Source organism: Thermobia domestica, chromosome 9 (assembly GCF_964235325.1).
Source record: "Thermobia domestica chromosome 9, izTheDome1.hap1.1, whole genome shotgun sequence".
In the NCBI taxonomy this organism is placed as follows: Eukaryota; Metazoa; Arthropoda; class Insecta; order Zygentoma; family Lepismatidae; genus Thermobia; species Thermobia domestica.
The window spans coordinates 203,839,523-203,865,248 of record NC_137462.1 but is presented as its reverse complement, the minus strand read 5'-3'; the positions used below and the strand labels follow the sequence as shown (position 1 = coordinate 203,865,248).

General features: G+C 36.7%; 1 protein-coding gene across 5 annotated transcripts in view; it reads right to left on the bottom strand.

Annotated features, from left to right (window-relative positions):
• LOC145660548 (mitogen-activated protein kinase kinase kinase 10-like) overlaps window positions 1–25,726 on the bottom strand; it is a 277,801-nt gene that overhangs the window by 154,130 nt on the left and 97,945 nt on the right. Inside the window, exon 1 of one of the 5 annotated variants that reach the window (XM_081725754.1) lies at window positions 8,180–8,481. The exons of 3 other annotated variants lie outside the window; for them this stretch is intronic. Coding sequence is in view for 1 of the 2 variants with exons in the window: in XM_081725753.1 (XP_081581879.1) it covers window positions 7,772–7,817 (46 nt within the window). In the remaining variant the exon portion in view is untranslated. Of the gene's footprint in view, window positions 1–7,771; window positions 7,928–8,179; window positions 8,482–25,726 lie in introns of those variants that run through there. One more of the 5 variants, XM_081725753.1, reaches the window with a different exon arrangement.

Genomic DNA, 25,726 nt, shown 5'->3' with positions numbered 1-25,726 from the left:
AATGACAATATTAAATGAAAACTTCTCGGTTCCTGCTAGCAAATGCTAGTTTGGAATGAAGAATCGTGCACCCGAATCCAGCGATGAAAAAAAAAAAAAAAAATACAAATGTAGACTGAATATAAAATCAGTGCTAAGTGTCTAACACTACTCACAAGGCAGGGTACCTCGGTGTAACACGCCAATTTTGATAAGATTACACAGACATACAGATCATCAAAAAAGAAGCGACACGTATTTTTTTATATCGGCCAACAAGCGTATTGAAAGGGTCAAATAGGGACATAAAAATGGGGTCAAAATGAGATTTTATGCAATATAGCGAGAACGAGAAGAGATATCGGAAAAGGTTAAATGTACGAAATACCACCCATAGTTGACGCAAGCCATTGAGGTAGAACTTACCCATGTGAAGAAAGCAGAACATCCGGAAATGGACCAATCACGTTTACAACATTGTCATAATGTGCTACAGAAATGAGTGAAGAGGGTGGCAAGGAGCAGGAAGAAAGAAAACACGAAAATGGAAAATACGTGTTTTTGCTTTGAGTTCATACGTCACCCGTTTGCGAAAGGGACGCAGATTCATCTCAGTGCACGAAGATTCATCTCTACACGCAAGAAGGATGCAAACGCCGTTCGTATAGGCAGCCAGCAAGACAGTACTGCACAGCGGGTTGCATATAAGATCAAAACATCAAGTTGAGTGGTAGAAACGACTAATAGATGAAGGAATACGAGGTCAGATGACGTAGCACATTATGACAGGTGCAGGTACTGTAAGGAAAGAAAGAGCAAGTTGACGTTGTACACAAAATCAGTTTTAACAGTGAGAGTATTGGACGCGGCGTATGCAATACGAGCTGGTTTGAGTATACAAAGTTGCCAAACGCGAGGTGTAGAGCCAGCAAAGTGTATGTGCATTTGTGTCTTTCACACGTACTATTCTCAACAAGACAAGCAAGGCGACGTTTAACTGCTTGTGAGACCTAGTGGTGAACATTGGACAGTGTGGTAGCTGGAGTGGTATTTGATTGTTGTGTAACTGGTGGTGTGTGCTTGTGCGTATTTGTGCGTGTGTAACAAAATTCAGGTGAGGTGTAAGTGGGCTTGTGACGTTTGTGGTCGCAAGATGGTCTATGTGAATCCCCTGAATGTGGTGGATATGCTAGTGGAGGCATATCAGGCAACACAATATGTCCGGACACCACGAACGGTAACGGAAATGGAGCTCAAGGACTATATTTTTAACATCCTAGAAAGTTTCAAGACGAATGGGCACATGTATGTTGAGATTGAAGAAGACCTATTATGCAGCAATAGATCAGACATCCCAAGTATGGCAAGTGAAGATGAGATGGATGAGTGGGATGGCCCAACGACCTCCAACGTACATACAACTGGAGTCAAGAGCAAAGATATTGTGGACATGGGATACAAGCGGAAGGCAGTATCGTTTTGGAAACGAGGGAAGAAGAGAAAGATGTCCTGGAAATCTGTACAGAAACACTTCAAGCGTGTCAAATGCAGAACAGATCTATATAGATGGGAGAAACAGATCACAGAAGGTGGAACCAAACGTGAAAAGCTAAACGTGATAGACCGAACTGTGTATGAAAAATTTGCGACAGCAACACAGCGGCATTTAATTGTCCATGACACAGACTTCCAACGCTGGGCGTTAGAAGCAAACCAAACAACAGCCGTTGCTAATTTCAAAACTTCGAAGAAATGGTTATGGCGCTTTAAAACACGTCACGGTATCGTCTCACGCAAAGTTACAAAATTTGTAACACATAGCATTACAGCGAAGGCCACACAAGTGCACGAAAGCGCTAAAACCTTCGTCCAAAATGTACAATCACTCATTACTGCTCATGGCGAGGATAACGTATATAACACAGATCAGAGTGGCTTTGCTTTAGAATTTCACTCTGGACGCTCTCTGGCTTTGCGAGGCGAGAAGCGTATTACAGCAACAATGCAATCTCTACCTGCCATCACACATAGCTACACAATACAGCCTGTTATATCTGCCAGTGGAAGATTGTTGTCGCCCATGCTCATAGTCTTGAAAGAACTTCATGGTACGTTTGGGCCACGGATTCAGCAAACAATGTTCCGCCCACAAAACTTATATATTTGTGCATCATCATCTGGGAAAGTGACAAAACAGATCGTTAAGACGTGGTTCCAATCAGTGTTCCTTCCACAAGTCAATGAGCAAACGGTACTGTTAGTCGACTCGTGGACGGGTTATGATCGATCCGACTTGGCAACAATAATGCCACAGGACAAGCAGTGCAACATTATGACGATACCTACACACACAACTGGGTTAATACAACCTCTGGATGTGTATGGTTTCAGAATTTGGAAGAACTTCGTACGCAAAGTATCTGATGCGGTACGCCTTCAGCAACTCAACATCAATCTATACAGCAGAGACAATATACTGAAACTTCAATCCCTTGTGCATAATCAACTTGCATCTCCACGGTACATACATCTATTCCAATACGCATGGTTTTGTTCTGGATATCTTTCATCACGACCAGATTATTTTCCAAATCCAGTGGAGTTTTGTTTTCATCAGTTGACGTCATTGGTCTGCGAAGAAGCAGAGTGCCAGAACCCATCCATCATCAAGTGTTCGTGGTGCAAATACTGTTTTTGTTTAAACGATTTCTTCCTGAAATATCATTTTTGTGCTACTTATCAGGAGTGAGCGTCTTGTTTTCAGCATACACCTCTGCTGACTTTTATGTTGTACGTACATATGTACGCGTATTTTCATGATATAATGTAGATACTCATGCGTAGAACTGATATTGCTGTTGCTCTTTATCTTACATGTGGACCACCTGCTATTACATTCTACTGTGCAATGCATTTTGTGTGTGTGTGTGTGTGTTACTAGCTACAAACATTCCCGTTTCCAATATGTATCTCACCGTTGCTCCCATTGCACAATATATGCAACCCACTATGCAGTATTGTCTCACTGGCTGCCTATACGAACGGCGTTTGATCTTTCATGCTTGTAGAGATGAATCTTCGTGCAGTGAGATAAATTTGCGTCTCTTTCGCATATGGATAACGTATGCACCCAAAGCAAAAACACGTATTTTACATTTTCGTGTTTTCTTTCTTCCTGCTCCTTGCCACCCTCTTCACTCATTTCTGTAGCACATTATGAATATGTTGTACATGTTATTGGTCCATTTCCGGATGTTCTGCTTTCTTCACATGGGTAAGTTCTACCTCAATGGCTTGCGTCAACTATGGGTAGTATTTCGTACATTTAACCTTTTCCGATATCTCTTCTCGTTCTCGCTATATTGCATAAAATCTCATTTTGACCCCATTTTTATGTCCCTATTTGACCCTTTCAATACGCTTGTTGGCCGATATAAAAAAATACGTGTCGCTTCTTTTTTGATGATCTGTATGTCTGTGCAATCTTATCAAAATCGGCGTGTTACACCGAGGTACCCTGCCTTGTCAGTGAAAAACTGGGTATCTAGTAGTTTAAATAATTCCAAGAATGTGCATGTCTATATGTTTCATCAGATTTGAAGTAACATCTGGGCTGTTTACTCAATATTTTCGTTTTGGCACTTAGCACGAATTTTATACTGTCTACAAATTTGTTTGTCGGGAATTCTTAGAATATATAGGCTCCTAAGCGTTAAAAATTCGTTCACAAACGATTAAAAAAAATCGAGGAAAAATAACAGATGTGTGTGTAAAATGACGAAATGTCGCTCGCCGTATTTGAGCATTAGTTAATAATTGAGTTCCAGCCCGCTGGGTACAATTTCGGACTCGGGAAATTTTGGGTTTGCGAGTAAGGGTATCTGTAAAGTACTGCACAAATTACTATTTGGTCTAGGAATTAATTCGTGCGGTTTTTAATAAAAATTGAAGCTTTATTTCAAAAACAAAGTAAATGAATACGTTAACAAAAATATTGTCCATCGCTAGCCACTACTTTCTCCCATCTTTCAGGCAATTTACGGATTCCGTGCCGAAAGAATTCCTCATCTTTTGACGCAATCTAATCAAAGATCCATTTTTCGATATTTTCTGAAGAAGTGAACCGCTGTCCAATCAAATCGTTATTCATGCAATCGATCAAGTAGTAGTCAGACGGAGCAGTGTCTGGTGAAAATGGCGGGTGGAGTAACACTTTCCATCCGACATTTTCCAAATAGGTTTTGACCGGTTTTGCGACATGTGGTCGAGCGTTATCATCTTGATAAATAAGTTTATTATGCCTGTTATTCCATTCTGGTCGTTTTCAGGCCAGAGCTTGCTTCAAACGCATTAATTGTTGTCGATAGCGGTGTCCATTAATAGTTTCACCAAGTTTCAGAAGTTCATAGTACACCACACGTTTCAAATCCCACCATATATACAGCATAACCTTTGCACAATGAATATCTCGTTTCGGTTGTGAAGGACCTGGTTCACCTTGCTTCACCCAGGCCTTTTTTCGTTTAGGATTCTCGTAATGAATCCACTTCTCATCACCAGTTACAATTCGATGCAAAAATCCCTTCCTTTTCTGTCTTTGAAGCAGCAATTCGCAAACGGTTTTTCTTCTTTCAACATCTTTCTTTTCAATTCATGTGAAACCCAATAAGACATCTTTTGAATCATTCCTATGGCTTTGAGACGTTTGGAAACTGTTGTTTGCTCAACTCCAAATGCTTCTGCAAGTTCGTCCTGCGTTTGACACGAATCCTGATCAAGCAATGCTCTCAATTCTTCATCTTCAAATTCTTTTGGCTGTCCAAATTGCTTTTGGTCTTCCAAGCTGAAATCACCACTTTAAACCGTGCAAACCACTTCTGACACGTTCGCTCAGCTAGAGCATGGTCACCAAACACTTCCACTAAAATATGATGACTTGCGGTAGCACTTTTCTTCATGTTAAAGCAATGAAGAATAACTCCCCGCAAAAACACTTTATCAGGCACAAAATGCGCCATTTTCAGTTGAAGAAAAAATGTTGTTTCCGCTTCAAGCAACTGACATATACTAAACAAGATGCTCAATGACAGTAGTTTTCAACGCATGTTTGGATCAACGAAACTATGGGACAATAAGCTAGTTACGTCATCTTTTGTAAAACCGCACGAATTAATTCCTAGACCAAATAGTGCCAGCAGTAAAAGAAACTTTATCCTTGAATACAACAAATTTATTACACGATGTTATATGAAAATTAAATTTCTTGAGGAGTTCGAAAGCACACAAGTTTTCTGAATAAACAACCATGCGATGTGTATATTTTAAGGCCTGTTGATAATATTATTTCATCAAGACGATAACATTATACATAAAGGTTTGCATGAGTAATCATAGTGACATAATACACGGTTACTCTAGACGAAGAAACAGTATTCCTAAATATCTTACCCCATTGTCGCTAGTTTGAACTACACAACACCGCCAGGCTTGTAAAAGCTACAATTTCTACCGAAATTCTATTCAGATACGTAGTATGTATAAATTCTGTTGTCTTTGATATCTTTAATATTCAACATGCTTGTTATTTTATATCTAATAGATCTCTACAAGCTGTACCATTTTGGAAAGGAGTAACGAGAAATAACCGATTACAATTGCCTATTTTAACACTATTGTTCATCCCGTTAACTAGAGTAATAAAGTTTTCTCTACATTACATACAATAATGCCTATAGAGGATTTTTTCTTAAATATTTTCAGTTAAACCGGGCTCATCTAATATTCACATGTCTCATTTTCAAGACACAATCAACACACACGCTAATACCATATTGACAATGTGTAAACGAAATTAAGTTTTCTGACTGAAGCAGATTGTCTGTAGAAACAGTACTGCGTTCTAATAGATTATGAACTGGACCGTTCCAATTCTTTTTCCCTTCGTAATTTTCTACTGTCACATTAACAAATGGTGATACGTAAAATTCAATATCATACTAGAATATGATTTAATATCATACTAGAATATGATTATACTTTATCGTTTACCTTAACCCTCTATTTAGCACGTGGACTTTAAATATACACCGGAACTGTATTTTCCTCTAAATTATTAGTATTTTTTCTTGAAGAATGAGATACATGGACTACTATGCATTTCTATTATAAATGGCTACATAGTAACTACGTTTATTGCATTCTTTTTCAGAAATTTGACTAAGTAGAATGGTGAATATGTATTTAATAATATAAATATATCTACTCCGTAGCTATAAATTAACCCTTTATAATGTTGCTACAATTTATAGCTAATTTTACATTTGTAGGAAACCACCTCTCTCTTTTCTTCAGAAAACCGTTTCTCACCTAGCATCTAGAAATGCTGATGTACAGTACTGCTCTAAAGTTTTCGAACACCCCGGATTTTTGTAACCATCTACTATGATCCTATTATTTTGGCACGAGAACTTTACGCCCTGCACGAGAGGTACTCCTGCCCATAGCATCAAATTTGACAACAGTTGAATCGAGGTCTGAGAGATACTGTAGGTGATATGTCAAATCATAATTATTAAAAATTGAAACCAAAAAAGACAATTTGATATAGATATTGCATTGTATAAACGAAAGTGTGGAAGGAAGATGAGGCAAGATATTAGTTTTGTTTGGAAAGTGTAGACATAGAGGGCCAACGTAGTGACAAAAATTAGAGAAAGTAGCTTTCCAAATTTTGCATTTCTTTATAGCTTGCTGATATGCTAACGTTTGACGCTTACGATGGTTTCATACGCTTCATTGTTGCTCGTTGAAATAGTAACGACGAGCATTACATATATACGTTTCCACTGAGCGACAATTGAGCAAAGAAGGATGTACATTGACCACGTAAACATTTTTCAAAGAATGACGTTTTTAGCTTTTTTAAAGCCAGAATATCTATATAGTATAAATAACTGCAAAGTTTGGAAAACTACTTTCTCTTTCAAATTTTTGTCACTGCATTGACCCTCTATTTCTACACTTTCCAAACAAAATAACCCGCAATACCTCTCAGACCTCAATTCAACTGTCGTCAAATTCTATGTTTTAGGGAGGAGTACATATGATGCAAGGCGGTAAAGCTCTCGTGCCAAAATAGGGTCACAGTGAATGCTTACAAAAATCCGAGTGTTCGAAAACCTTTGAGCGGTAGTGTATTTAGTGGTAACATCAATATCTATATATTATGTTGCATATTACAACTGAGTCTGAAAAAGTTCACTGACAATTTCCATTACAGGACAGATTTATGTGTTGCGGGTATGTTCACACTTTACTTGACACATACAGACTCTCGTGATTCTATAGAAAACAGTATCATTCGATACTGGATCAAACTATCGTGCTGATTAGGTACAGTAAGGCATTATTTTCGAAATGAGTTGAGTTGATTTTAACGTCCCGTTTAGCAGCGAGGCTATGAGAGACGTGGACCTACTAATTAACGTGGAATCCGAACCATGAGCTCCCGCCGGGAATCGAACCCGGGCCTCCAACGCCAAAGGCGCGTACGCTAACCGCTTAGCCACGGAGGAGCTCTATTTTCGAAATGAATATCCTAATATGATTTCAGTACAGTGTGTGGAAACAGACATTCCCTCCAATAACTTGAATGCTTACATACACAGAAATAAACATTAAATCATGCTCTATATTCATATTATCGGTATTTATGAAGCTATGGCTGCACTTGATAAATGATCTCTACAAAAACAATTATTTGAAGATTCTGTATAACAGATGCTACACTCACCGTCCTGGATGAAAAGTGAAATGAGTTTATTTCCTTCAATAAGCATCAAGGACCTGATTGACTACCTTGACACTTTTGCAATCCGTGGAGTACTGTTTGAGCAAAGACAGCTTACATAATCAACGCGTCTTGCTGAAACTTTCGAAACACCACATGGTGTATGTTCGTACTCAAACATTGAAACTAAAAAAAGGGATGGTATTACAAGCACACTGTTTATACCATAAACACAATTATTTCTTGTAAATAATAAACACTGTAACATACAGCAGAGTGCACAGTAAAATCCATGATGACAGCAGTCCTCCACAACAAAGAGGGAGAGAGAGAGAGAGAAAGAGGGAGAGAAGAACTCAGTGCTAATTACTAACAACCACCACCAAGAAAGTCGTGCTGTAGAAAACTCACCGTGCAAGTAAAAGTCAACCTCCCTTCCACTGGTTATGATTGATGTCTCCTCTTCACCTGTGCTACAAACCCTGACTGACTATACTTTTAGATCCTTCATATGCAAGCCATGGAGCTATTGACGGGTCAACGGCTGGCTTCAAGGACAAATTACATATGCCATCCACGTCTCTACACGAAAATTGCTTTTTTTACATTTCACATACATACACACACTAACATACGCACACACATAGAGACTACGCAAGCCATCGTATTCCTTTTGAAACTTTCTCTCCTCTGCACGAGCTACAGCTTCCTACCTACGTTAATACAAACTTCAGAATAACATTGCTTGAAGGAAAACTTCCAAGCTGAACTTCCATATTACGTAACAGGCAATGCTAACTCAACTTAAGGACTTAACACGTGTTTACTTATTCGACTCTCGACACTTACTGGACACACAGTTTTCTATTTGAGTAGTAGAATGACTATGCAGAAGTCAGGAACAACAATACTGGAAATTTAGTATGCAGTAAGCTAATAGTGATCGAGAATAATAGTCATTTTCTACCCAAATAACATCAACTACCTTAACATTTTTTTTTCCCCATCTGTGATTCAGGTCACGTTCTTTCTCAAATCCTTATCGGAAAGAATACTTCAAGCCTACTGCACAGTACAACGAAAATAAAATACAGTGTCACTATTGAAGTAAAACATTACTTGTAAATTCTACACGCGCTGTTTCTGCCCATGTGGTCTAATGGGATCCAACACTTTTTCACAGAATGATGTAATATGTTTCTCAAATTAAAAGCAAATATGCATATCGGCGTATTATAACACTGCAGATAGTCTACTTTATTGTCTTACGGGGAGGGTGGAATGGAAGGCACACCTTATTTATAATCTTACATACACAATTTCCATCCACCTAATTATACGAAGTACAAATATATTTCAGTCTAATTAGCTGTGTTAATATCATATACAGAACACTTTAAAACACGAATTACTTAAAAATGAACTACACAAGTATGTAAACTCATATTGCGTTATGTCATAATTATGAGCGTTAGATTTAAAGGTACATAAACAACGGAAGAACGATATTTTATTGAATTGAAAAACCTGCCCTAGGCACCAGTGCAGTGTTCCCAACGTATTTCCAAAGCAAAAATGCAGCAGCAGCAAAAGATGGTACGATGCACGAATAAATAACAGAACGTTGATCACAAAATTACTAGTTACGTGACAGTTTGTCGTTCAAGGAGTGGTCTCAATGACGAAACACGTGAAAGTCGGAAGGTGCGAGATCTGGAGAATACACGGTGCGGGAGTGCCTCGTATCCCAAGACGTTATTTACTTATTTTGCATGCTTCCAACACACATCTGGGCAGCCCAGTCCAGGTGGAGTACGGCATCCCGGCAATTAAGAAGCGATCATTTCTGGCGACGGGTATTTAGCTGACGGTCATACACTTCAATTGAAGACCTGAACTGCGTAACACCCCAAGTTCACTCTTTTTCTTCGTATTTTGCGCTTTTTTGTTTTTTGTTTTTTAGGTTAGCATCTATGTTTTAAGGGCTATTCACATGCAGTAATATGTAAATCCAAATCCAAACCTTTCTTAAACAAAATACAAAATAATTTTAGCTAAACAGAATAGCATACCAAGTATAATCTGGTCTTTCTTCTAAAATCACAAAAGTACTCCGGTGGACTTGGGATGTTCTGCAATTCAGATCTTCAATTGTAATTGTTTCGTAGGACGCACTACAATCTTGGCAATCCACATCATGGAGATCAAAATCTGAATGCATACGACGGGTTTTAATATTTGTTTCCGTGATTATGCTTTCTTGGGCCATTGTGCCGTTCCCTTTCTACTGTCACGTAGAACTTATTTTTATCATAAGAATCCGATGCAGAAAGGGTGTGCTAACCTCATGTTGTAGGAAGAAAATATGTTTCCAGACGTTGTATATACTGATGTTCGGTAATTAGTATTATTTATTTATTTACTCAGCTTTCTGCCTTAACTGTGCATTGTTACCGGACATGTTCCTGGCTTCCACACATTCAGCACAGAATCCTCGAAACAATTTACTGGGAATTCTCGGACACGGTGTGCCTTATTCCACGTTTTATTCACATTGACAATCATTTCCAAGACACGACCCAAGGATGGATTTGGCAAAATTATTAATCGTACTTCCAGTTGTTCCAAATCGTGAGCCCTCTCCTCTGACTATACTACTACTATGTGATCTATTTCACCTCTGTAAAATGGAACTAAAGTTCCTTGTTGTTCTATCCTAACTTAAAAAATAACCTGAACTAAGCAAGCTAATATCCAGAGCAAAACATTTTAGGGGCAAAATTTCAGTTGAAAAAAGAAAGTGCATTTAAAAAAGAGCACAATTTCGGTTGAAGAAGGGAAGTGTAGAATAAAAAAAAGTGCAAATTTCAAAATTAAATATTCATACAAACAGTACCAAAACTAGTTACATCGCACACATAAGGAGTCAAAATTTATCGATTTTTCAAGAAGTCTGCCTAAAATAAGTCTCAGAATTAGAGATGCAAGGGCTCGAAAAAATAAACGGCCTTTTTAAAAACAAACAAACAAACAAACAAAAAAAAAAAAAACAACGGAGTTTTCCCCTCGCCTTTTTTACCTGGGAAATTTTCATCTTTCCAAAAACATTTAAATTTTACTGGAGAAACAACAGTACGTTTCACCTTTGTTTTCTCATTATAATGTGGAAAAACATTTATCTACTGCATTTTGAATAAAGAGAATCCTTTAAAAAAAACGAATCACAGAAAAAAATCAGGAAAGAAAAAGAGATAATCGGTGGACAGTGATTTTTCATCTCTAACGAGTTGTTTATAGAGATATTAAATTAATGTTCACCGTCAAAAATGTTTTGGTAAAAAGTTTAATAGTGTTATCAATAACTGTTCTGAAAATGTAGTAATTTCATTGAAAAAAAATATAATTTAAAATTTATGAATACACTAAATCTTTATTATAACTGCATATAACATTTATTGGGGCCGCTAAAATACGAGGGGGAGAAAGTTTCAAATGTTATCCAGAAGCTTTTTATTTCACAAATTTTACACGATGTAACAGTGAAGAAAACAGGAACTCTGTAAAAATGATGTTAAACTAACATCAAACGCAAAATAGCCGTTTGTGTGTTTAGTTTTGTAAACGGAATTCTCTGAAGCTCAGATAAAAGGCTCCCGAACGAAGAGCGAAATGTAAGCAAGATTTTATGGCAAAACAAAAATGTTTTTGTATCTGTTTCTTGGTTTATGGTATTTTTCCTCGCCTACCAGATTTAATTTACTCAACCAGTAAAACACGTATTTAAAGATGTTTAACTTAGTTAGCCACCAAAACGACACTTGGGATGTGGAGGTTGTATTGCTGTAGCAGCTGCAATGTCAGTTTGAAAACCAATCAAGACAGCCCGACCCCACATGTATTGGATGTTGCAAATAAGTTTTCTTAGTTGCAGAATCCTCTATAAGTAAACAAAAGTGGCACATGAACAAGTCATAAAAAGTCAAAAGAGCGAAAGTTTCAGTTTTAAATCTAAAAAATCCAGTTTTATATATATAAAATTATTCAAATTTCATTGTCATTTTATTGCATATCTAACATATTTAGGATTCAGAATTTTAGGATTTGATATAAACGTAAAAATTTAAGAATTATATTTTATGTTTTAATTCTCATATTTCACGGTGGCATATGGTTTAGGGAGAAAGTTCTCCCGACCAAAAATGTGAAATTAGTGCCTCATATTTAATTACTTCTTGCTTCCTGCCACAAAACGCGACAATTACATATATCTAGATATTATCTATCGTTTTCTGCTTCAATTCACTCTTAAACAGGTTTTATTACGTTGGAACTTAGATTTTGTTTATTTAATTCAGACATAGAGACTTCTTGAGACTTTCTTAAAATCAATGCGTTGTTTAATAATTTCGATTTGAAAAAAGTAGTCGTCTTTATTTGTTGTGAAATGAATCTTTATTTAAGCTTTGTACAGACCAAAATACGTGTCATCTATATCTCAAAATACTGTGTAATGCGCTGCGATGAAGCTATATAATAGCGGCGCATTACATGAATATATTCGGGCATTAAAAGTTCTGGATTCATGATGAGTAAGTAATGTTGCTTCGTAACTTTCTTACATGTTTATGGCCATTACTGACTACAAAATTCGTTAAAAGGCAACCTTGTGTATGCAGGGTGTACTAAATTTACTTTTGAGATTTCCTAATATATTTGGGAGTTGGGAAGTATTCTTTGTTAGTCAATTTTCTTATTATTATTGCTAACTGTTGTCTGTTATTAAGTACTGTTGTTTAGTGTTTGTGAGTTTCTTCCCATATTCTCATTCTACAAATTCTATCATAACAATTCATTCTTATTAACTACTCGTTTCCACTCACAACTGATTTTCGGTCTCCAGGATGTAGTGCATCTTCAATGCTAGTTGTGTAACGCTTAATTTCATTTACCCAAAGCCGAACAGTTTCGTACGAAGGACGAGTCACCTAAAGCAGGTAAAACCTCTCATGGATTTTTTCGTTTCTTTCAAAAAATAAAATACGTAACTGCATAACATTACACATTTCATTTTTTATCCACTTTCTTATGCTCGGAACATTTCTGCTTAAACAACTGTTAAACAAAGAATTACTGCCAAAATGACTTGACACCACACATTATTTATTCATGGAAAGGAAACTTGTCGACAGTGATGAGTTAGCGCCATCTATTGGAACCAATTACTAATCTAACCAGCCAGATTGCGTCCGTTCAAGTAGATGATCCAACATCACAATAATAATAATAATAATAATAATAATAATAATAATAATAATAATAATAATAATAATAATAATAACTCTATGGCCTATGGAACCCGGAGGTTCAATGCCGCGTTCACAAATGCTCTCCACTGACTTCTATCCTTAGCTAACTGCTAACTGTATTCCAATCTCTGCGAGATCCATCTTAATATTGTCCTCCCATCTGCGCCTAGGTCTTCCTAATGGTCGTTTTCCGATTGGTCTTCCAGTCAAGACTTTGAAAGCGTTTCTACTTTCTTCCATTCTAGCTACATGACCCGCCCACCTAAGCCTTCTAGACTTGACGACCCTAAATAATAATAATAATAATAATATTAATAATAATTTGTTAGGCAATAATAAGTTTCTTGAATTGACTGACTGACTGAGTCAGCATCCAGTTATTTGTTCGTATCATAAGGTTAGCTACTTGAAGATGCTACCTACGTTCCTATTGTCACGCGATGCTAATCGATACCGAAAATCCATGCCGTCGCGAAGAATCGAACAGAACCACGCGTGCTACCAATAGGAACAGATCTGATATCCTGAGCAAATTCTAGCCTAAGAACCCACCTATCGTCTGAAATTAAAAATTGAAATTCAAGATGGCGGCTGTCCGCAAACAATCATCCAAAAGGTTTGCCCCTAGTCTTATTGTATATTTTCTACTTGAAGTTCAATATAAATACAATCGTACGGATTTTAAGAGGGGCGGTAAGAGAATTTTGAAAGACCCTGTATTTAAGGTCACAGCTGCTTCTTTTTCCTTTTAGAAGGACTTCAAACCAAAACCAATAATAATAAAAAAAATCTTTAGTAGCCGTTGACAAATTTATATTTGAGAATTTTCTCTGAATTAACATTGTAACTTGTAAAAAGTACTTAACTTTTGTCACCTGCAGCGTAGTGTCAACTTTTCTTTCTACAGACGAAAAGAATTACTAAGGCACAATCACATTTTCCAAGTATTAATCTAAGCAAGAAATATTTGATTAGTTCTTTAGAGCGATAAGTGATGATACAAATGTGCATATTATGTGCAATGGAATGCTGTTAAACTTAAAAAAGAAAGAATTCCTATTTTTAAATCTTAAAAAAATACTATGCTACTAGACATTTGTAAATAAATCTTAAAATTTGTGTTCAACAAATATGTTTTATTGTGAAGTTTCAACAAAAGGTATTATTTAAAGTCTTCTCTTTCTTTGTTTCTTTTCTTTTTTTTCTAAAATGGAAAACTTAAATCTCTAAAAGAAAAACAAAAACTAATAACATGTAAGGCCACGGGCAACAGTTTCTCTGAAAGCGAAACTTATTATCTATGTCCACAAATGTGAGGAGAAAGAAAGGAAGCTGTGTTTATGCGCGCGCGTCTTGTTGAATACAATTATTTTTACCACAAAATCCTCGTCAGTTAACTCTTGTCCGTGACTACACAGCAAGCTTCACACAACTAGTTCGCGGTGAAATCTAAACTAATATATATATATATAACACCATGCTGAACATAAATATTCCTTTCATTTTATTAAATTGTTCCTTCCATTGTGGTAAATGTATATAGGAAACGAAACACAGGATTTATGTATTTTGCTGCAAATATAAGGGGAATTTTCAAGTTCAAGGTGTTCTTGACTTTTTAAAACAGCTATTTCTATACAGTGCCGGAAATTGGTATAAAGGCAGAGAGACATTTGAAAATAGAAGAAGGCATGAATGCCGAGGATGGACAAAGATGATCTATTTACAAAGTAACATTGTATACTGTGCAAAATCAAAGGCATATCGTTTGCTAATACGTCACTGGCACGTGTAGTATACACAAAATGATAAATTAGACGATTTTCGGGTGGAAATTAGTATAAAGGCACCCAGTGTCTTTGTCAAAAATGAAAGTATAATTTAAAGTGCAGAATGGAAAATGAGTGTTCTGTACTTGATTGTCCTTCCCTTCTTCTGAATAAGTTGGAATATGTGCTTCGGCTGTGTTTTTATGAGATATGTTAGTTGTTGCCGTGGAATCGCTCACCACTCTTCTCGTATCGCGTTTTTCAACTCAGCAATGGTCCCAAATTGCCGTCCATTGCGATAAATATTGCGCGCAAGGATGCCCCATAGGTTTTCTATCGCGTTAAGATCAGGGCTTCTCGCTGGCCACTCCATGACCTTAATGCCTTTGCCTTGAAACCACTGTAGAGTTGCTGCTGCCCTGTGGATAGCAGCGTTGTCCTGCTGGAAAATCAGGTTTTGATCGTCAAACTCCTCATACATCCGCAGCAATTCTATTTCTAACATCTCTGTGTACGTCGATGAATTCATCTTGGTGTTGAGCCATGCAATGTTGGTTGTACCTTTAACTCAAAACGCTGCCCAAATCATAACACTTCCTCCACCAAAATTTCTGCTCACTTGTATTCGCTCTTTTCCCCTGAGGTCATGCCAATAGTATTGAAAACCACCCGGACTATCTAAATTGAACTTCTTCTCGTCAGTAAACATAACGTGATTCCAATCGGATGTCCACGACATATGTGTTTGCGCAAACTGGAGTCGCGCCTGCTTGTGCGTCGCACTTAAGGGTGGTTTACACTTCCGTTTCTTGAATGTAAGATGTGGGTCTTGATTCAAAATTTGACACACTCTTCTGGATGTGACAGGTAACTTGCAAGCAGCAACAATTTGGGAAGATGACATATTTCCGGCCCTTGCCTTGCGTACAATTAATTGTCTCGTGGACTTCTCGAGTTTTCTCGTTCTACCATACTTCCCGTTCTTTCCATATTGTGCACCCAACCGAACGTAATTATCAACTATACAACTTGAACGATTTAACCGTTTTGCAATTTGCCGATTTGAGAGACCCATGTCCTTGTACGCAGAGACAGATGCTTGTTCCTCACTCGACAACAATTTTCCACGAGGCATGGCCCACACAACAGCTCACAGACGTTCACACCCGCGCTTCTCTTATCGCACTGTGTCAGCTGATTCCTAAAGGCGTATCAGGGGTAGTGCTGAACGTGTAGAGGGCGCCAATCGACAAGTAACCATGGGTGCCTTTATACCAATTTCCACCCGACAATCGTCTCGTTTCTCTTTTTGTGTAAATTATGTGTGCCAGTGAAGTATTAGCAAACGATATGCCTTTGATTTTGTACAGTATACAACATTACTTTGTAAATATATCACTTACATCCATCCTCGGCATTCTTGCCTCCTCCTATTTTCAAATGTCCCTCTGCCTTTATACCAATTTCCAGCACTGTATATCGTTCCATATTTGTGCTAAATATTGGATTGGCCTATAGGTAAACACCAACAACAAAATTTTACGATTATGAATTCTTTTAAAGAACATTTACAATACATTAAAAAAAAAAAAAAACATTTTAATTTGGGAGAAAATTACGCCATTTTTTTAAAAATTATGAGCGGTTTGTGCTATTGCACAAACACCCCGCGACTTCACATATGATTTTTCTGTTTTGATATCGTCCATTCATTGTAGTCTCCTTCTACCTTTCCTCTCTTTTCCTACCACCATACTTTCTAGCTCGACCCTCAAGATACAGTTCCTCCTTAGCCAATATCCCAACCAGTTTTCCTTCTTCTTCTTAATGTCTAAAATTTTTCTTTTCTGCCCCATCATTTCTAAGGCCCTCTCATTCGTTTTCTGTTCGACCAAGCTAATTATCTCCATTCTTCTTCACACCCACATTTCGAAAGCTTCCAGTCATTTTTCATCATTTTTGCGTATGTCCATATCTCTGACCCATACAGTACAATACTACAGACGGAACCATTTTATGACTCTTCTCAACTGTTTATTCAAGGTCCAACAAAATAATATTTTCTTCCTCCTAAAGGCATCTTATCCCGATACATATTAATAAAACTTAAAATCTCTGAGCTAATCGAACTGACATTCCATACCTGCACTATGCTAAGAAATTTCCTCCATATAAATTTCTTTGGTTGCATTTAATGTTGTAGATTTTATTTTTGTTGTAGTTGATTTCCATTTTTTTAAAATATTGTTGGCTTTTTAAAATAATTTTAACCCTGCTCTACTCCAACTTGTCACCTCAAGAGAATTACTTACTAGAACGGGTCAGTTAAAAACATAGGTATTTAAACTAAAACAAAACTTCCAGAAAATAGCTTTGATTTTTCAAACCTATTTACTACCATCTACTTTCAATTTTAAAAAATAAATAAATTATTTAAGTGTAAAGGATCATCATCCTTAAGTAGATGGCACAACATTTCTCCTATCTTTGTGCTTAATTTTGTTTTATATTTCAGAAGTGACACTATTAACAATTATCCAGTTAAATTTTAGAGATGGTGTTGCAACTTTATTCGGAGCGAAATGGAATCAATAGTAAATGGAAATTACTTGCAATTTTTATTATTATTATTATTATTATTATTATTATTATTTAAATCTTTCACTACTGAGAACACATTCGTTTACTCTTCACCACGAGCTTTCCAATAATAAAATTCACCCAATAAACTAAACAGAATATCATTAAACTTATATTTGATGAAATTTTCAGTACCTACTAGCTGAATTTGCGCTATTTACACAGCGCACAGTTCAAATATTAACGTTAATCTCCTTCCCACTTCTCATTATATCTGTGCACGTCCCTTTTATGAACACAAATAAAGGACAGGAAGACTCTCAAAGTGAGTGAATTGCTATAGACAAACATATAAATGCAGTATTTTAATATATAGAATGCTGGGGAGATTTGTGGTAAACTTGGATAAGTAATAGACGATACCAAATGCAAATTCTTTTTCTTATAATTCCATACTCGAGTACGCCTTATCGAGGGTCCACAAGCCTTCAGAGCTGTCAACTTGCTATGGGTTTTCTCATTCAGATTAAAGCAAAGCGCCAGAAATTTCAACCAACCCGCTATACGTAGCCCCTTTACTGGATGCCTTTCACAAGGGTCAGTAGGGCCAAAACGACGCCTAAAATGTGGAACAGAAAAATTAAGGGAAGTTCATTTTGAAAATTTGAATGAAACCTGGCAAATCTACACAAAATTTGGAATCGACCAGCGAAAACGGCACGTTTCTAGTACTTGTGGTTTTAGATATCTCATTGTCGAAAGGATTGGCCACATCCACAAACATGAATTTTTCTAGCATTTTAATATATAGACTAGCTGAACCTGTGCGCTCTACACAGCGCATCATTCGCATATGAGCATGAATCTCTTTGCCATTCCTCACAACATCTGTACATGTTCCTTTACAGACAAAAGTTAAAGACGTAGTGATAAAAATCGGCAAAGGATAATACTATAAAGGGGAGATTTTTTCGATTATGTTTTCAATATGTCGCACCGTTTGCAAGATTTGAGCCTACTTCTGGTTGAAGTTTCTAATTCATGTACGATCAGTATTTTCTATTTTCTTGCATGCAGTATGTAATAAGCAAAAACGTTCGTACACAATTAATTATAATGTCAGTTGTATATGGTGTTCATTGGGCAAAACACTCCAAAAATTAAACATTCATCTTAGACTAGAGAAATTGTTATCCTTCCTTTTTCATTATTATTTGTCCATGAAACAAACACCTGGGACATATACAACTATATGGTGTTGGAATGTATAATGCGTAGGATATGATAGTATAGTTTTTTTTTCAACACTTTCAGTGTACCGGTAAAAATGTAGTAAAGAAATAATGGTCATGTTTTAATATTCAATTAGAACTGGATATCTATGCAACATTTTCAATCGATCAGTGAAAACGTCATCTTTCTAGAGCCTGTGGTTTCCGAGATCTCATTCTCGAAAAGATTGGCCACACACATATAGTATGAAAGAACTCCAGAGATGACAACACTATTCATTTGCATTGATTTTGGAGAAGGCTTATTAAAATACAAAGGCTCTGAACAATAATTTTAAAACAAACTTTATAAAAAAAGATGTATTTAAATAATTTATTTAAAGTACACATATTTTAAAATATTTGTCTTTATTAAACGTGAAATCACAAATAACTGTAAATCAAAGGTTTGAAATCCAAAGTTAGAAGTTGGAGTTCAGGCGTTTTTACTGCTATTGTAGCATGTTAATAGATAGAAGTTTTCACATTTCTAGCATTTCAATATATAGATATTTTCATATCTTGAATTTCAATGTACAGGGTGCGGCACGTAAAACCGGCCCGTCGTAATATTCTGGTATATTGTGTTTTAGGCAACACTTAAATAATCTACCTTCCTACCAAGAGATGGCGTGTCGAGGTCGGGTCGACTTACGTGACCTGCAGCAGTCACGTGCAGCCGCAGCCAGTGAAACTTGTCGAAACCAGTTGAGAAAAAGGCCTCGTTGTGTTAAGCCGGGTGAGTGTCAGTGTGTGATAATGCCGTATTCGATACCCGAGCGTGCTGCCATTGTTGAAGGGTTCATTCTCACCTGTCTGGGTACGTAAATTCCCAAAACAACCGGTATTGGTCGACAGAAAATCCACACGCAATCCACCAGGTACCCTTGCATGATGAGAAGATTGGTGTTTGGTGTGCCATTTCCGCCACACGCGTTATTGGGCCCATATTCTTTGAGACGACAGTGAACAGTGACGTGTATATGGGAATCCTGGACGAGTTTTATACACACTTGACCGAAGAGGAGCGTCAGTTATGTTACTTTCAGCAGGACGGTGCAACATGCCACACATCAGCTGCATCATTGTCCCTTGTGCATGAGATGTTTACACCAGAGAGGACAATCAGCAAAGGCTTGTGGCCTCCTCGGTCACCAGACTTGTCCACGTGTGACTTTTACTTATTGGGACTGTTAAAGGGAAGAGTATACGAAACAAATCCACACACAATTGAAGAACTCAAGACCAGGATCCAGGATGTCACCAATAGCATTACAACACAAGAACTGACAAGGGTATATATGAATCTCCTCAATCGTGCTCACATGTGTGTTGAAGTGGGCGGAGGACACTTTCAGCACCTGCTGTGAAGGTGAGTAGTCATATTCAATACATTACATTTCATTTATGTGTTGTAGTTAATCATATTCAATACATTACATTTCATTTTATGTGTTCACTTTACGGGCCGGTTTTACGTGCCGCACCCTGTATTATTGCAAGTCTTGTCGCTCTGAAAAGAAGAAAAAAGTTGCCGTCTACTGAAAACTGAGGCTCCATTAGATTATTCTTATGTACCATTATCTGAAGAAGCACTAGTTTCACAGCAGCATGTATAAACACATTCCGCCCAAAATACTAAATTGTTTAATCGTTTATGTCCTCGGTATATGTTTACCAATTTGTTTTTAAATTTATTTACGAGGTGTGTTCAGAAACACAGACCCTTATTTTTCCCCGTGGAAACAAACGAAGTACGGGTGCTATTCGTCGATGTAGTCATTTATGTAAATGTGTAAATTTTTGTTTCCTAACAGGAAGTGTAAGTGGTGGGCAGCCAGGCTTTGAATGTGGAGGTATAGTGAGTCTGATCTAATTTGCAATTTATGTCAAATGATAGAACGACCTGAGCAGCACAGGGCATCAAGTTTGGAAACTTTCAGATACTCAAATAGGTTTGATTTTAACGTCCTTTTCAGCAGAGAGGCTATGTAAGATGTGGACATACAGCTTAACGTGGGATCCAAACCACATGAGCTCCCTCCGGGAACCGAACACGAATTTTCCACAACAAGGGCACGTATACTAATCACTTGGCCACGAGAGCGCTCCATATTCAAGAAGAGACAATTCACAAGATCTACAGGCATTATGGAAAATGAGCATCTCATAAATCAAGCAGTCCGCATCTAATTCAGACATCCTTGGTCAAACACAAAATTCTTGAGGTTCATTATGCTCCCTACTCCCCAGACATGGCACCATGACTTCTGGATCTTCCTGAAGTTTGAAAGGGCGCTGAATGAAACCCAATTTGACCCTAAAGAAGATATGCAGAATACAAAAACCGAGCCCAACACCATTCCAGAAGTGTTTCCTTAATGGCAGGATCGCTGTAATAAGTGTGTGCGTCCCCAAGGGACTACTCTAAAAAGAGTAAAGTCACTATATGTTACCTGTATACATGTATTTTTGCCGAACAAAATTCGATTCTTTGAACGCACCTTAATATTATTATTTTACAATTTTCGGAAAATCATACTGCATAATACTTAGGTTGAAACTGTGAAGGCGTACACAGAAAAAAAAAAAAAAGACTTTTCACTTATTTATTTACTTACTTAATAATGAGTGCCATTCACTTACCAATACGCTTTAATTCCGTATTGAACACTCACCTGAAAAACAGAAACAAAATCATTACTTACTGTTTAACCTTAATAAATGCATATTTAAATACAATAACAATATATATATATATACTAATTAAATCACAATGTTTAACATTAACTTATTGTAAAAGTTTTGCAGCTTGTTTACCGAAGTTTAATTTTCTTGCTGTTTACTTAATTCCATCACAATATTTACCTTTATGAATAGAGTGGAAACAAATGAAAAATAATTAATTAATAAAATATGAGGCTCAATAAAACAATTTTTTTTTTCTAAAATTCTCTGCATTTACAGACCATGAATATCCAAGGGCTGTGTGCGTCTAGGTACCCCGTTTAAAAAGACCGGGTAAACCCCTGAGCAGCACACGAACGAGGATAGAAAGAGAACAATTTCTAGCTCCAATCGGGGATCGAACAAGAGCCACCCAAATCGCGAATATATGCACGCTACCGCGGCTTTTATATTACAAAGTAGCAGTGTCACATGTATACTACACGAAGGAGTATGTTCTGTATTTAGATATTTTCTAAATACTGAAATCGGAAGATTTCCACAACTTCCGGTTTTAGTAGAAAGATTAGAGTGAAAATGGAATACATTATTGGGAACGCTTAACTGATTTACTAAACTAACTTACTTTTTTTTTTTTCATGAATATGTTTGATTTATGCGTTGTTGCAGTCTGTCATCTGGAGTACCTTACATCCTGATCGGAAGACTTCCAGGAAGGACTTTCTTACTGCAATAGCAGAAAGTCTCATCCGGCCACATATTGACAATAGAAGTGCTGTCAAATCAATCCAGTCTACGGTTGCTGAGTTTAAAAGAAGTGATGTAATTCATGTTACCAACGTAGTTGGAGAAAAAAGATGAAAGGGTCATTCCATATGAAGTCACCAAATTTGAAACTGAAATGTGGCTCTACTAAAATTCCAAAATGAAATTTCGTGACCTTTTCATCACCAAATCATAAAATATCCTAACATTTTCAAGATCAAATTTGGGTGCGAATTAGGCCGAATTTTCATCCACGCGATAGAAACGTACTTTGCTTGCGATTTGGTAGCGTCTAAAGCCGACCATAGACATTTTTGGTGGTGAATTTTGACGTTTTATAGAATGAAATTTTCCAATTTGCACTTACATTTGTACAGTTAAAAAAATCGTGATCCAAAAGCTAAATTTCGTGACTTTTTCGTGACTTTCATGACCGTTTTCTGATTTCGTGACTTTCGTGACCGATAAACACCCTGTCCTATGTTTTAAATTTTCTTCAAATTTTGGACATGGGTTATGGCACTCAAACATAACGCACTTTTAAAATTTTTACAGCTCTACCTCAAAGGGGACTTCTGTAGGAGCCATTCGAAATTTGAGGGTTTCGTGCAAAAAACACCGAAGTCCGACCTCGACTTAAAGTACTGAAACCGCTAGATCTCTGGAGATATTGAAGCTATTTGAAAATTGCTTTCACTAAAACAATCTTAGAACTTGTCGCATTTAAGACATGGTAGTAATGAACTTCCGACGTGGGGCTAAGAATATGAATTTCACCATCAGAAAAAGAAAGAATGTCAAAAATTGGCAATTATTTCTGAAAAAGGCCCACCTAACATCAACCTCAAATTTTCAAAATAAGTAGCCCTAGTATTCCTCTTTAACATATAAAAAAATAGGAGGGTGTTTCTCGGTATGTTCAAGAAAAACAAATTATGACAATGTAAGTTGAGGGCGGATTTAGGCATTTTTTTGCAACACATTTCCAATGACTGTTTCCAGTTTTCCATGCTGAAAATGTTTACAATTGCCAAGACTGAGGTGATTTAATAAATGAGTTGTGCCAGAAATTTGAAAGGTCAAGTACCATTGCTGAAACTACTCAGATTCTGTCATTAGTTCCAAAATCATGGACTATAATATGAAAACTGTTGAAACATTGCAAACAACCTAGTAACTCATTCGTAAAGACCAGAAGATCAGAGAGCAGCATACAGTTACATATAGTTACATTTTATGCTTTCCAAATTATTCTTTTTAAATACGTAAACGATGTTTTTTTCCTCAGATTAAACTTATCTATTTTAGAGATGGATCAGCAGCCCGATATAAAAACTTTATATAAACTGTATCAACTTATGCCTCCATGAGTGATTTTGGACTCACTTGTGAGTGGATTTTGCGATGGCATAGATGGGACGTTGAAATATCTAGCAAAACATTCTAGTTTACAAAGTCCACTGGATAATCGGATTGTTACTGTTACCGATTTCTTCGAATTTTGTTACACTATAACCAATGTCAAACGTTTTTGTGACGGAAAACGTTTATCCAATGCTTCAAAAGAGACCGGGAAAGCCATCGCGTTGCAAGGAACGCGTGAAAGACATCATTATAAACATGTCAGCCTGTCAAAAGTTGAAGTCAGTAGTGTATCTTCTTCAAAGACAACATTCACTTGAAACACTCGAGCAGAATCGAAAGACATTAAGCTTCCATGAGAGCAATTTATTGCGTGCATTTATGAAGAGAAACGGTGGATTGAAAAAATAGTTGAGAATTCATATGAACATCGTGACAAATGTGAATTTCCTTCATCCTCATGGACCAAAGACTTTTTTGGGCCAAAAACACCTGACACATGCTTGATTTCATACGAAAAATTCATCAATATTGGAGTACCCAGTATTTGAACTGGTACTGGCAGAAATTACAGCATTTCTGAAGAAATTCAAGCTATTGAGAAGGGCTTCTCTAAAATTGGCGACAAGAGATCTTAGACTCAATATTTCAAATTGCATAAAATCAACCAAACACGTAAATGTTATTTGTGTATTATATGACGATAGTTCACTATTGTTCAGTGTTTCTTTTGTTAAATCAAACAGCACTATATACGCTGTGTAATAGGCACATATTGTTTTAAAATAACTATAAATTACATTTAAGGTAAGTTTCTCCACTTTTTTTTTTTTATAAGTATCATCAAAAATTGTAAAGGAACATACTTAGCCATGCAAGTCGTATTACTAGAAAATTAAATACTATGAGACTTAATTTTTTCCTTCAACATATAAAAAAACTACTTTTTATATGATAAACAGGAATACTAGAGCTAATTATTTCGAAAATTTGAGGAAAGTGGGCCTTTTTCAAAAATAATTGGCAAATTTTGACATTTTTCTTCTTTTTTCTCTTTGATGGAGAAATTCATATGTTTACTGACACACACTGAATCCTGCATTTCCGGGCACTTCATCGCTGTTGTAAAATTCTATGATTAAATTCAAGCTGTTTGCAGGAATACTATGTCCTTTTTAGAACCAAGTTTTTGGCTAAAATACTATGCTCCCTTCTGATCTTCTATGCTTTACAAACGAGATACTAAATTGTTTGAAATGTTTCAACAGTATTCATAGTAGTCCATGATGTTGCAAGTAATGATAGAATCTGAGTCATTTCAGCAATTGTACTTGAAGAATGAAACAAGGAGAAAACGGGAAGCTGTTTAAATGTCTCAAATCAATCGTTCACAACACTACCTTGAATTTTCTTAGAAAATAATGTTATCCTACACAATACATAATTTTGGTCCCAATACGTATGTTACTGTATTCACTAGCATACACGGCTTTGGCGTGGGAGACCCGAATTCGATTTCCGGCGAAGCTTATGTGGTTCGGATCCCACGTTAAGCTGTAAGTCCAAGTCTCATACAGCCTCGTTGCTCAAAGGGACGCTAAACTTAAAGTCAAAGTTCATCAGAATCAAATCAAAGTCACTGTATTCATGAAAAGAGCTTTTTAATTAATTCATTACAGTATCATATAATCATTTTTTTTAAAAGCAAGCAGTTTTTATTGAACAGAACACACTTTGTTTCACATGACTTAATTTGTTCCTTTTCCACATCTCATTTACAGAAGAAAAACTGTACGAAAGAACGTGAACTTTCTAGAAACAGGCAATCCAAGGAAGCAGAGAATTAAAGAACATCAAGATTAATGTTAGGAACAACAAGGAACAAAATGGAACCTATATTGGTGGTACAAATTTCCAATGAAGCCAGGACTAACGCCTACAAATTACACGAGAAAAGAACGAACGGTTTAGTGTAGCCACGCTAACCTCACAAGAAATAATGGACGACATAAAACACAGAATCTCGGCGCAAAGACTTCAATAAATGGACATCACACAACCTGAAAGGCCAGAGAAAGCTCATTAACTCTTCTTCCTATTTCACCAACAACAGTAGACTAGCCAGTATCGGCAAGATAACAAACTTAGTGGGATACTGTGAATTATCGTGCTTATAGTACATGCTTTTATCTTACAGATTCCAAATCCGTATTATAT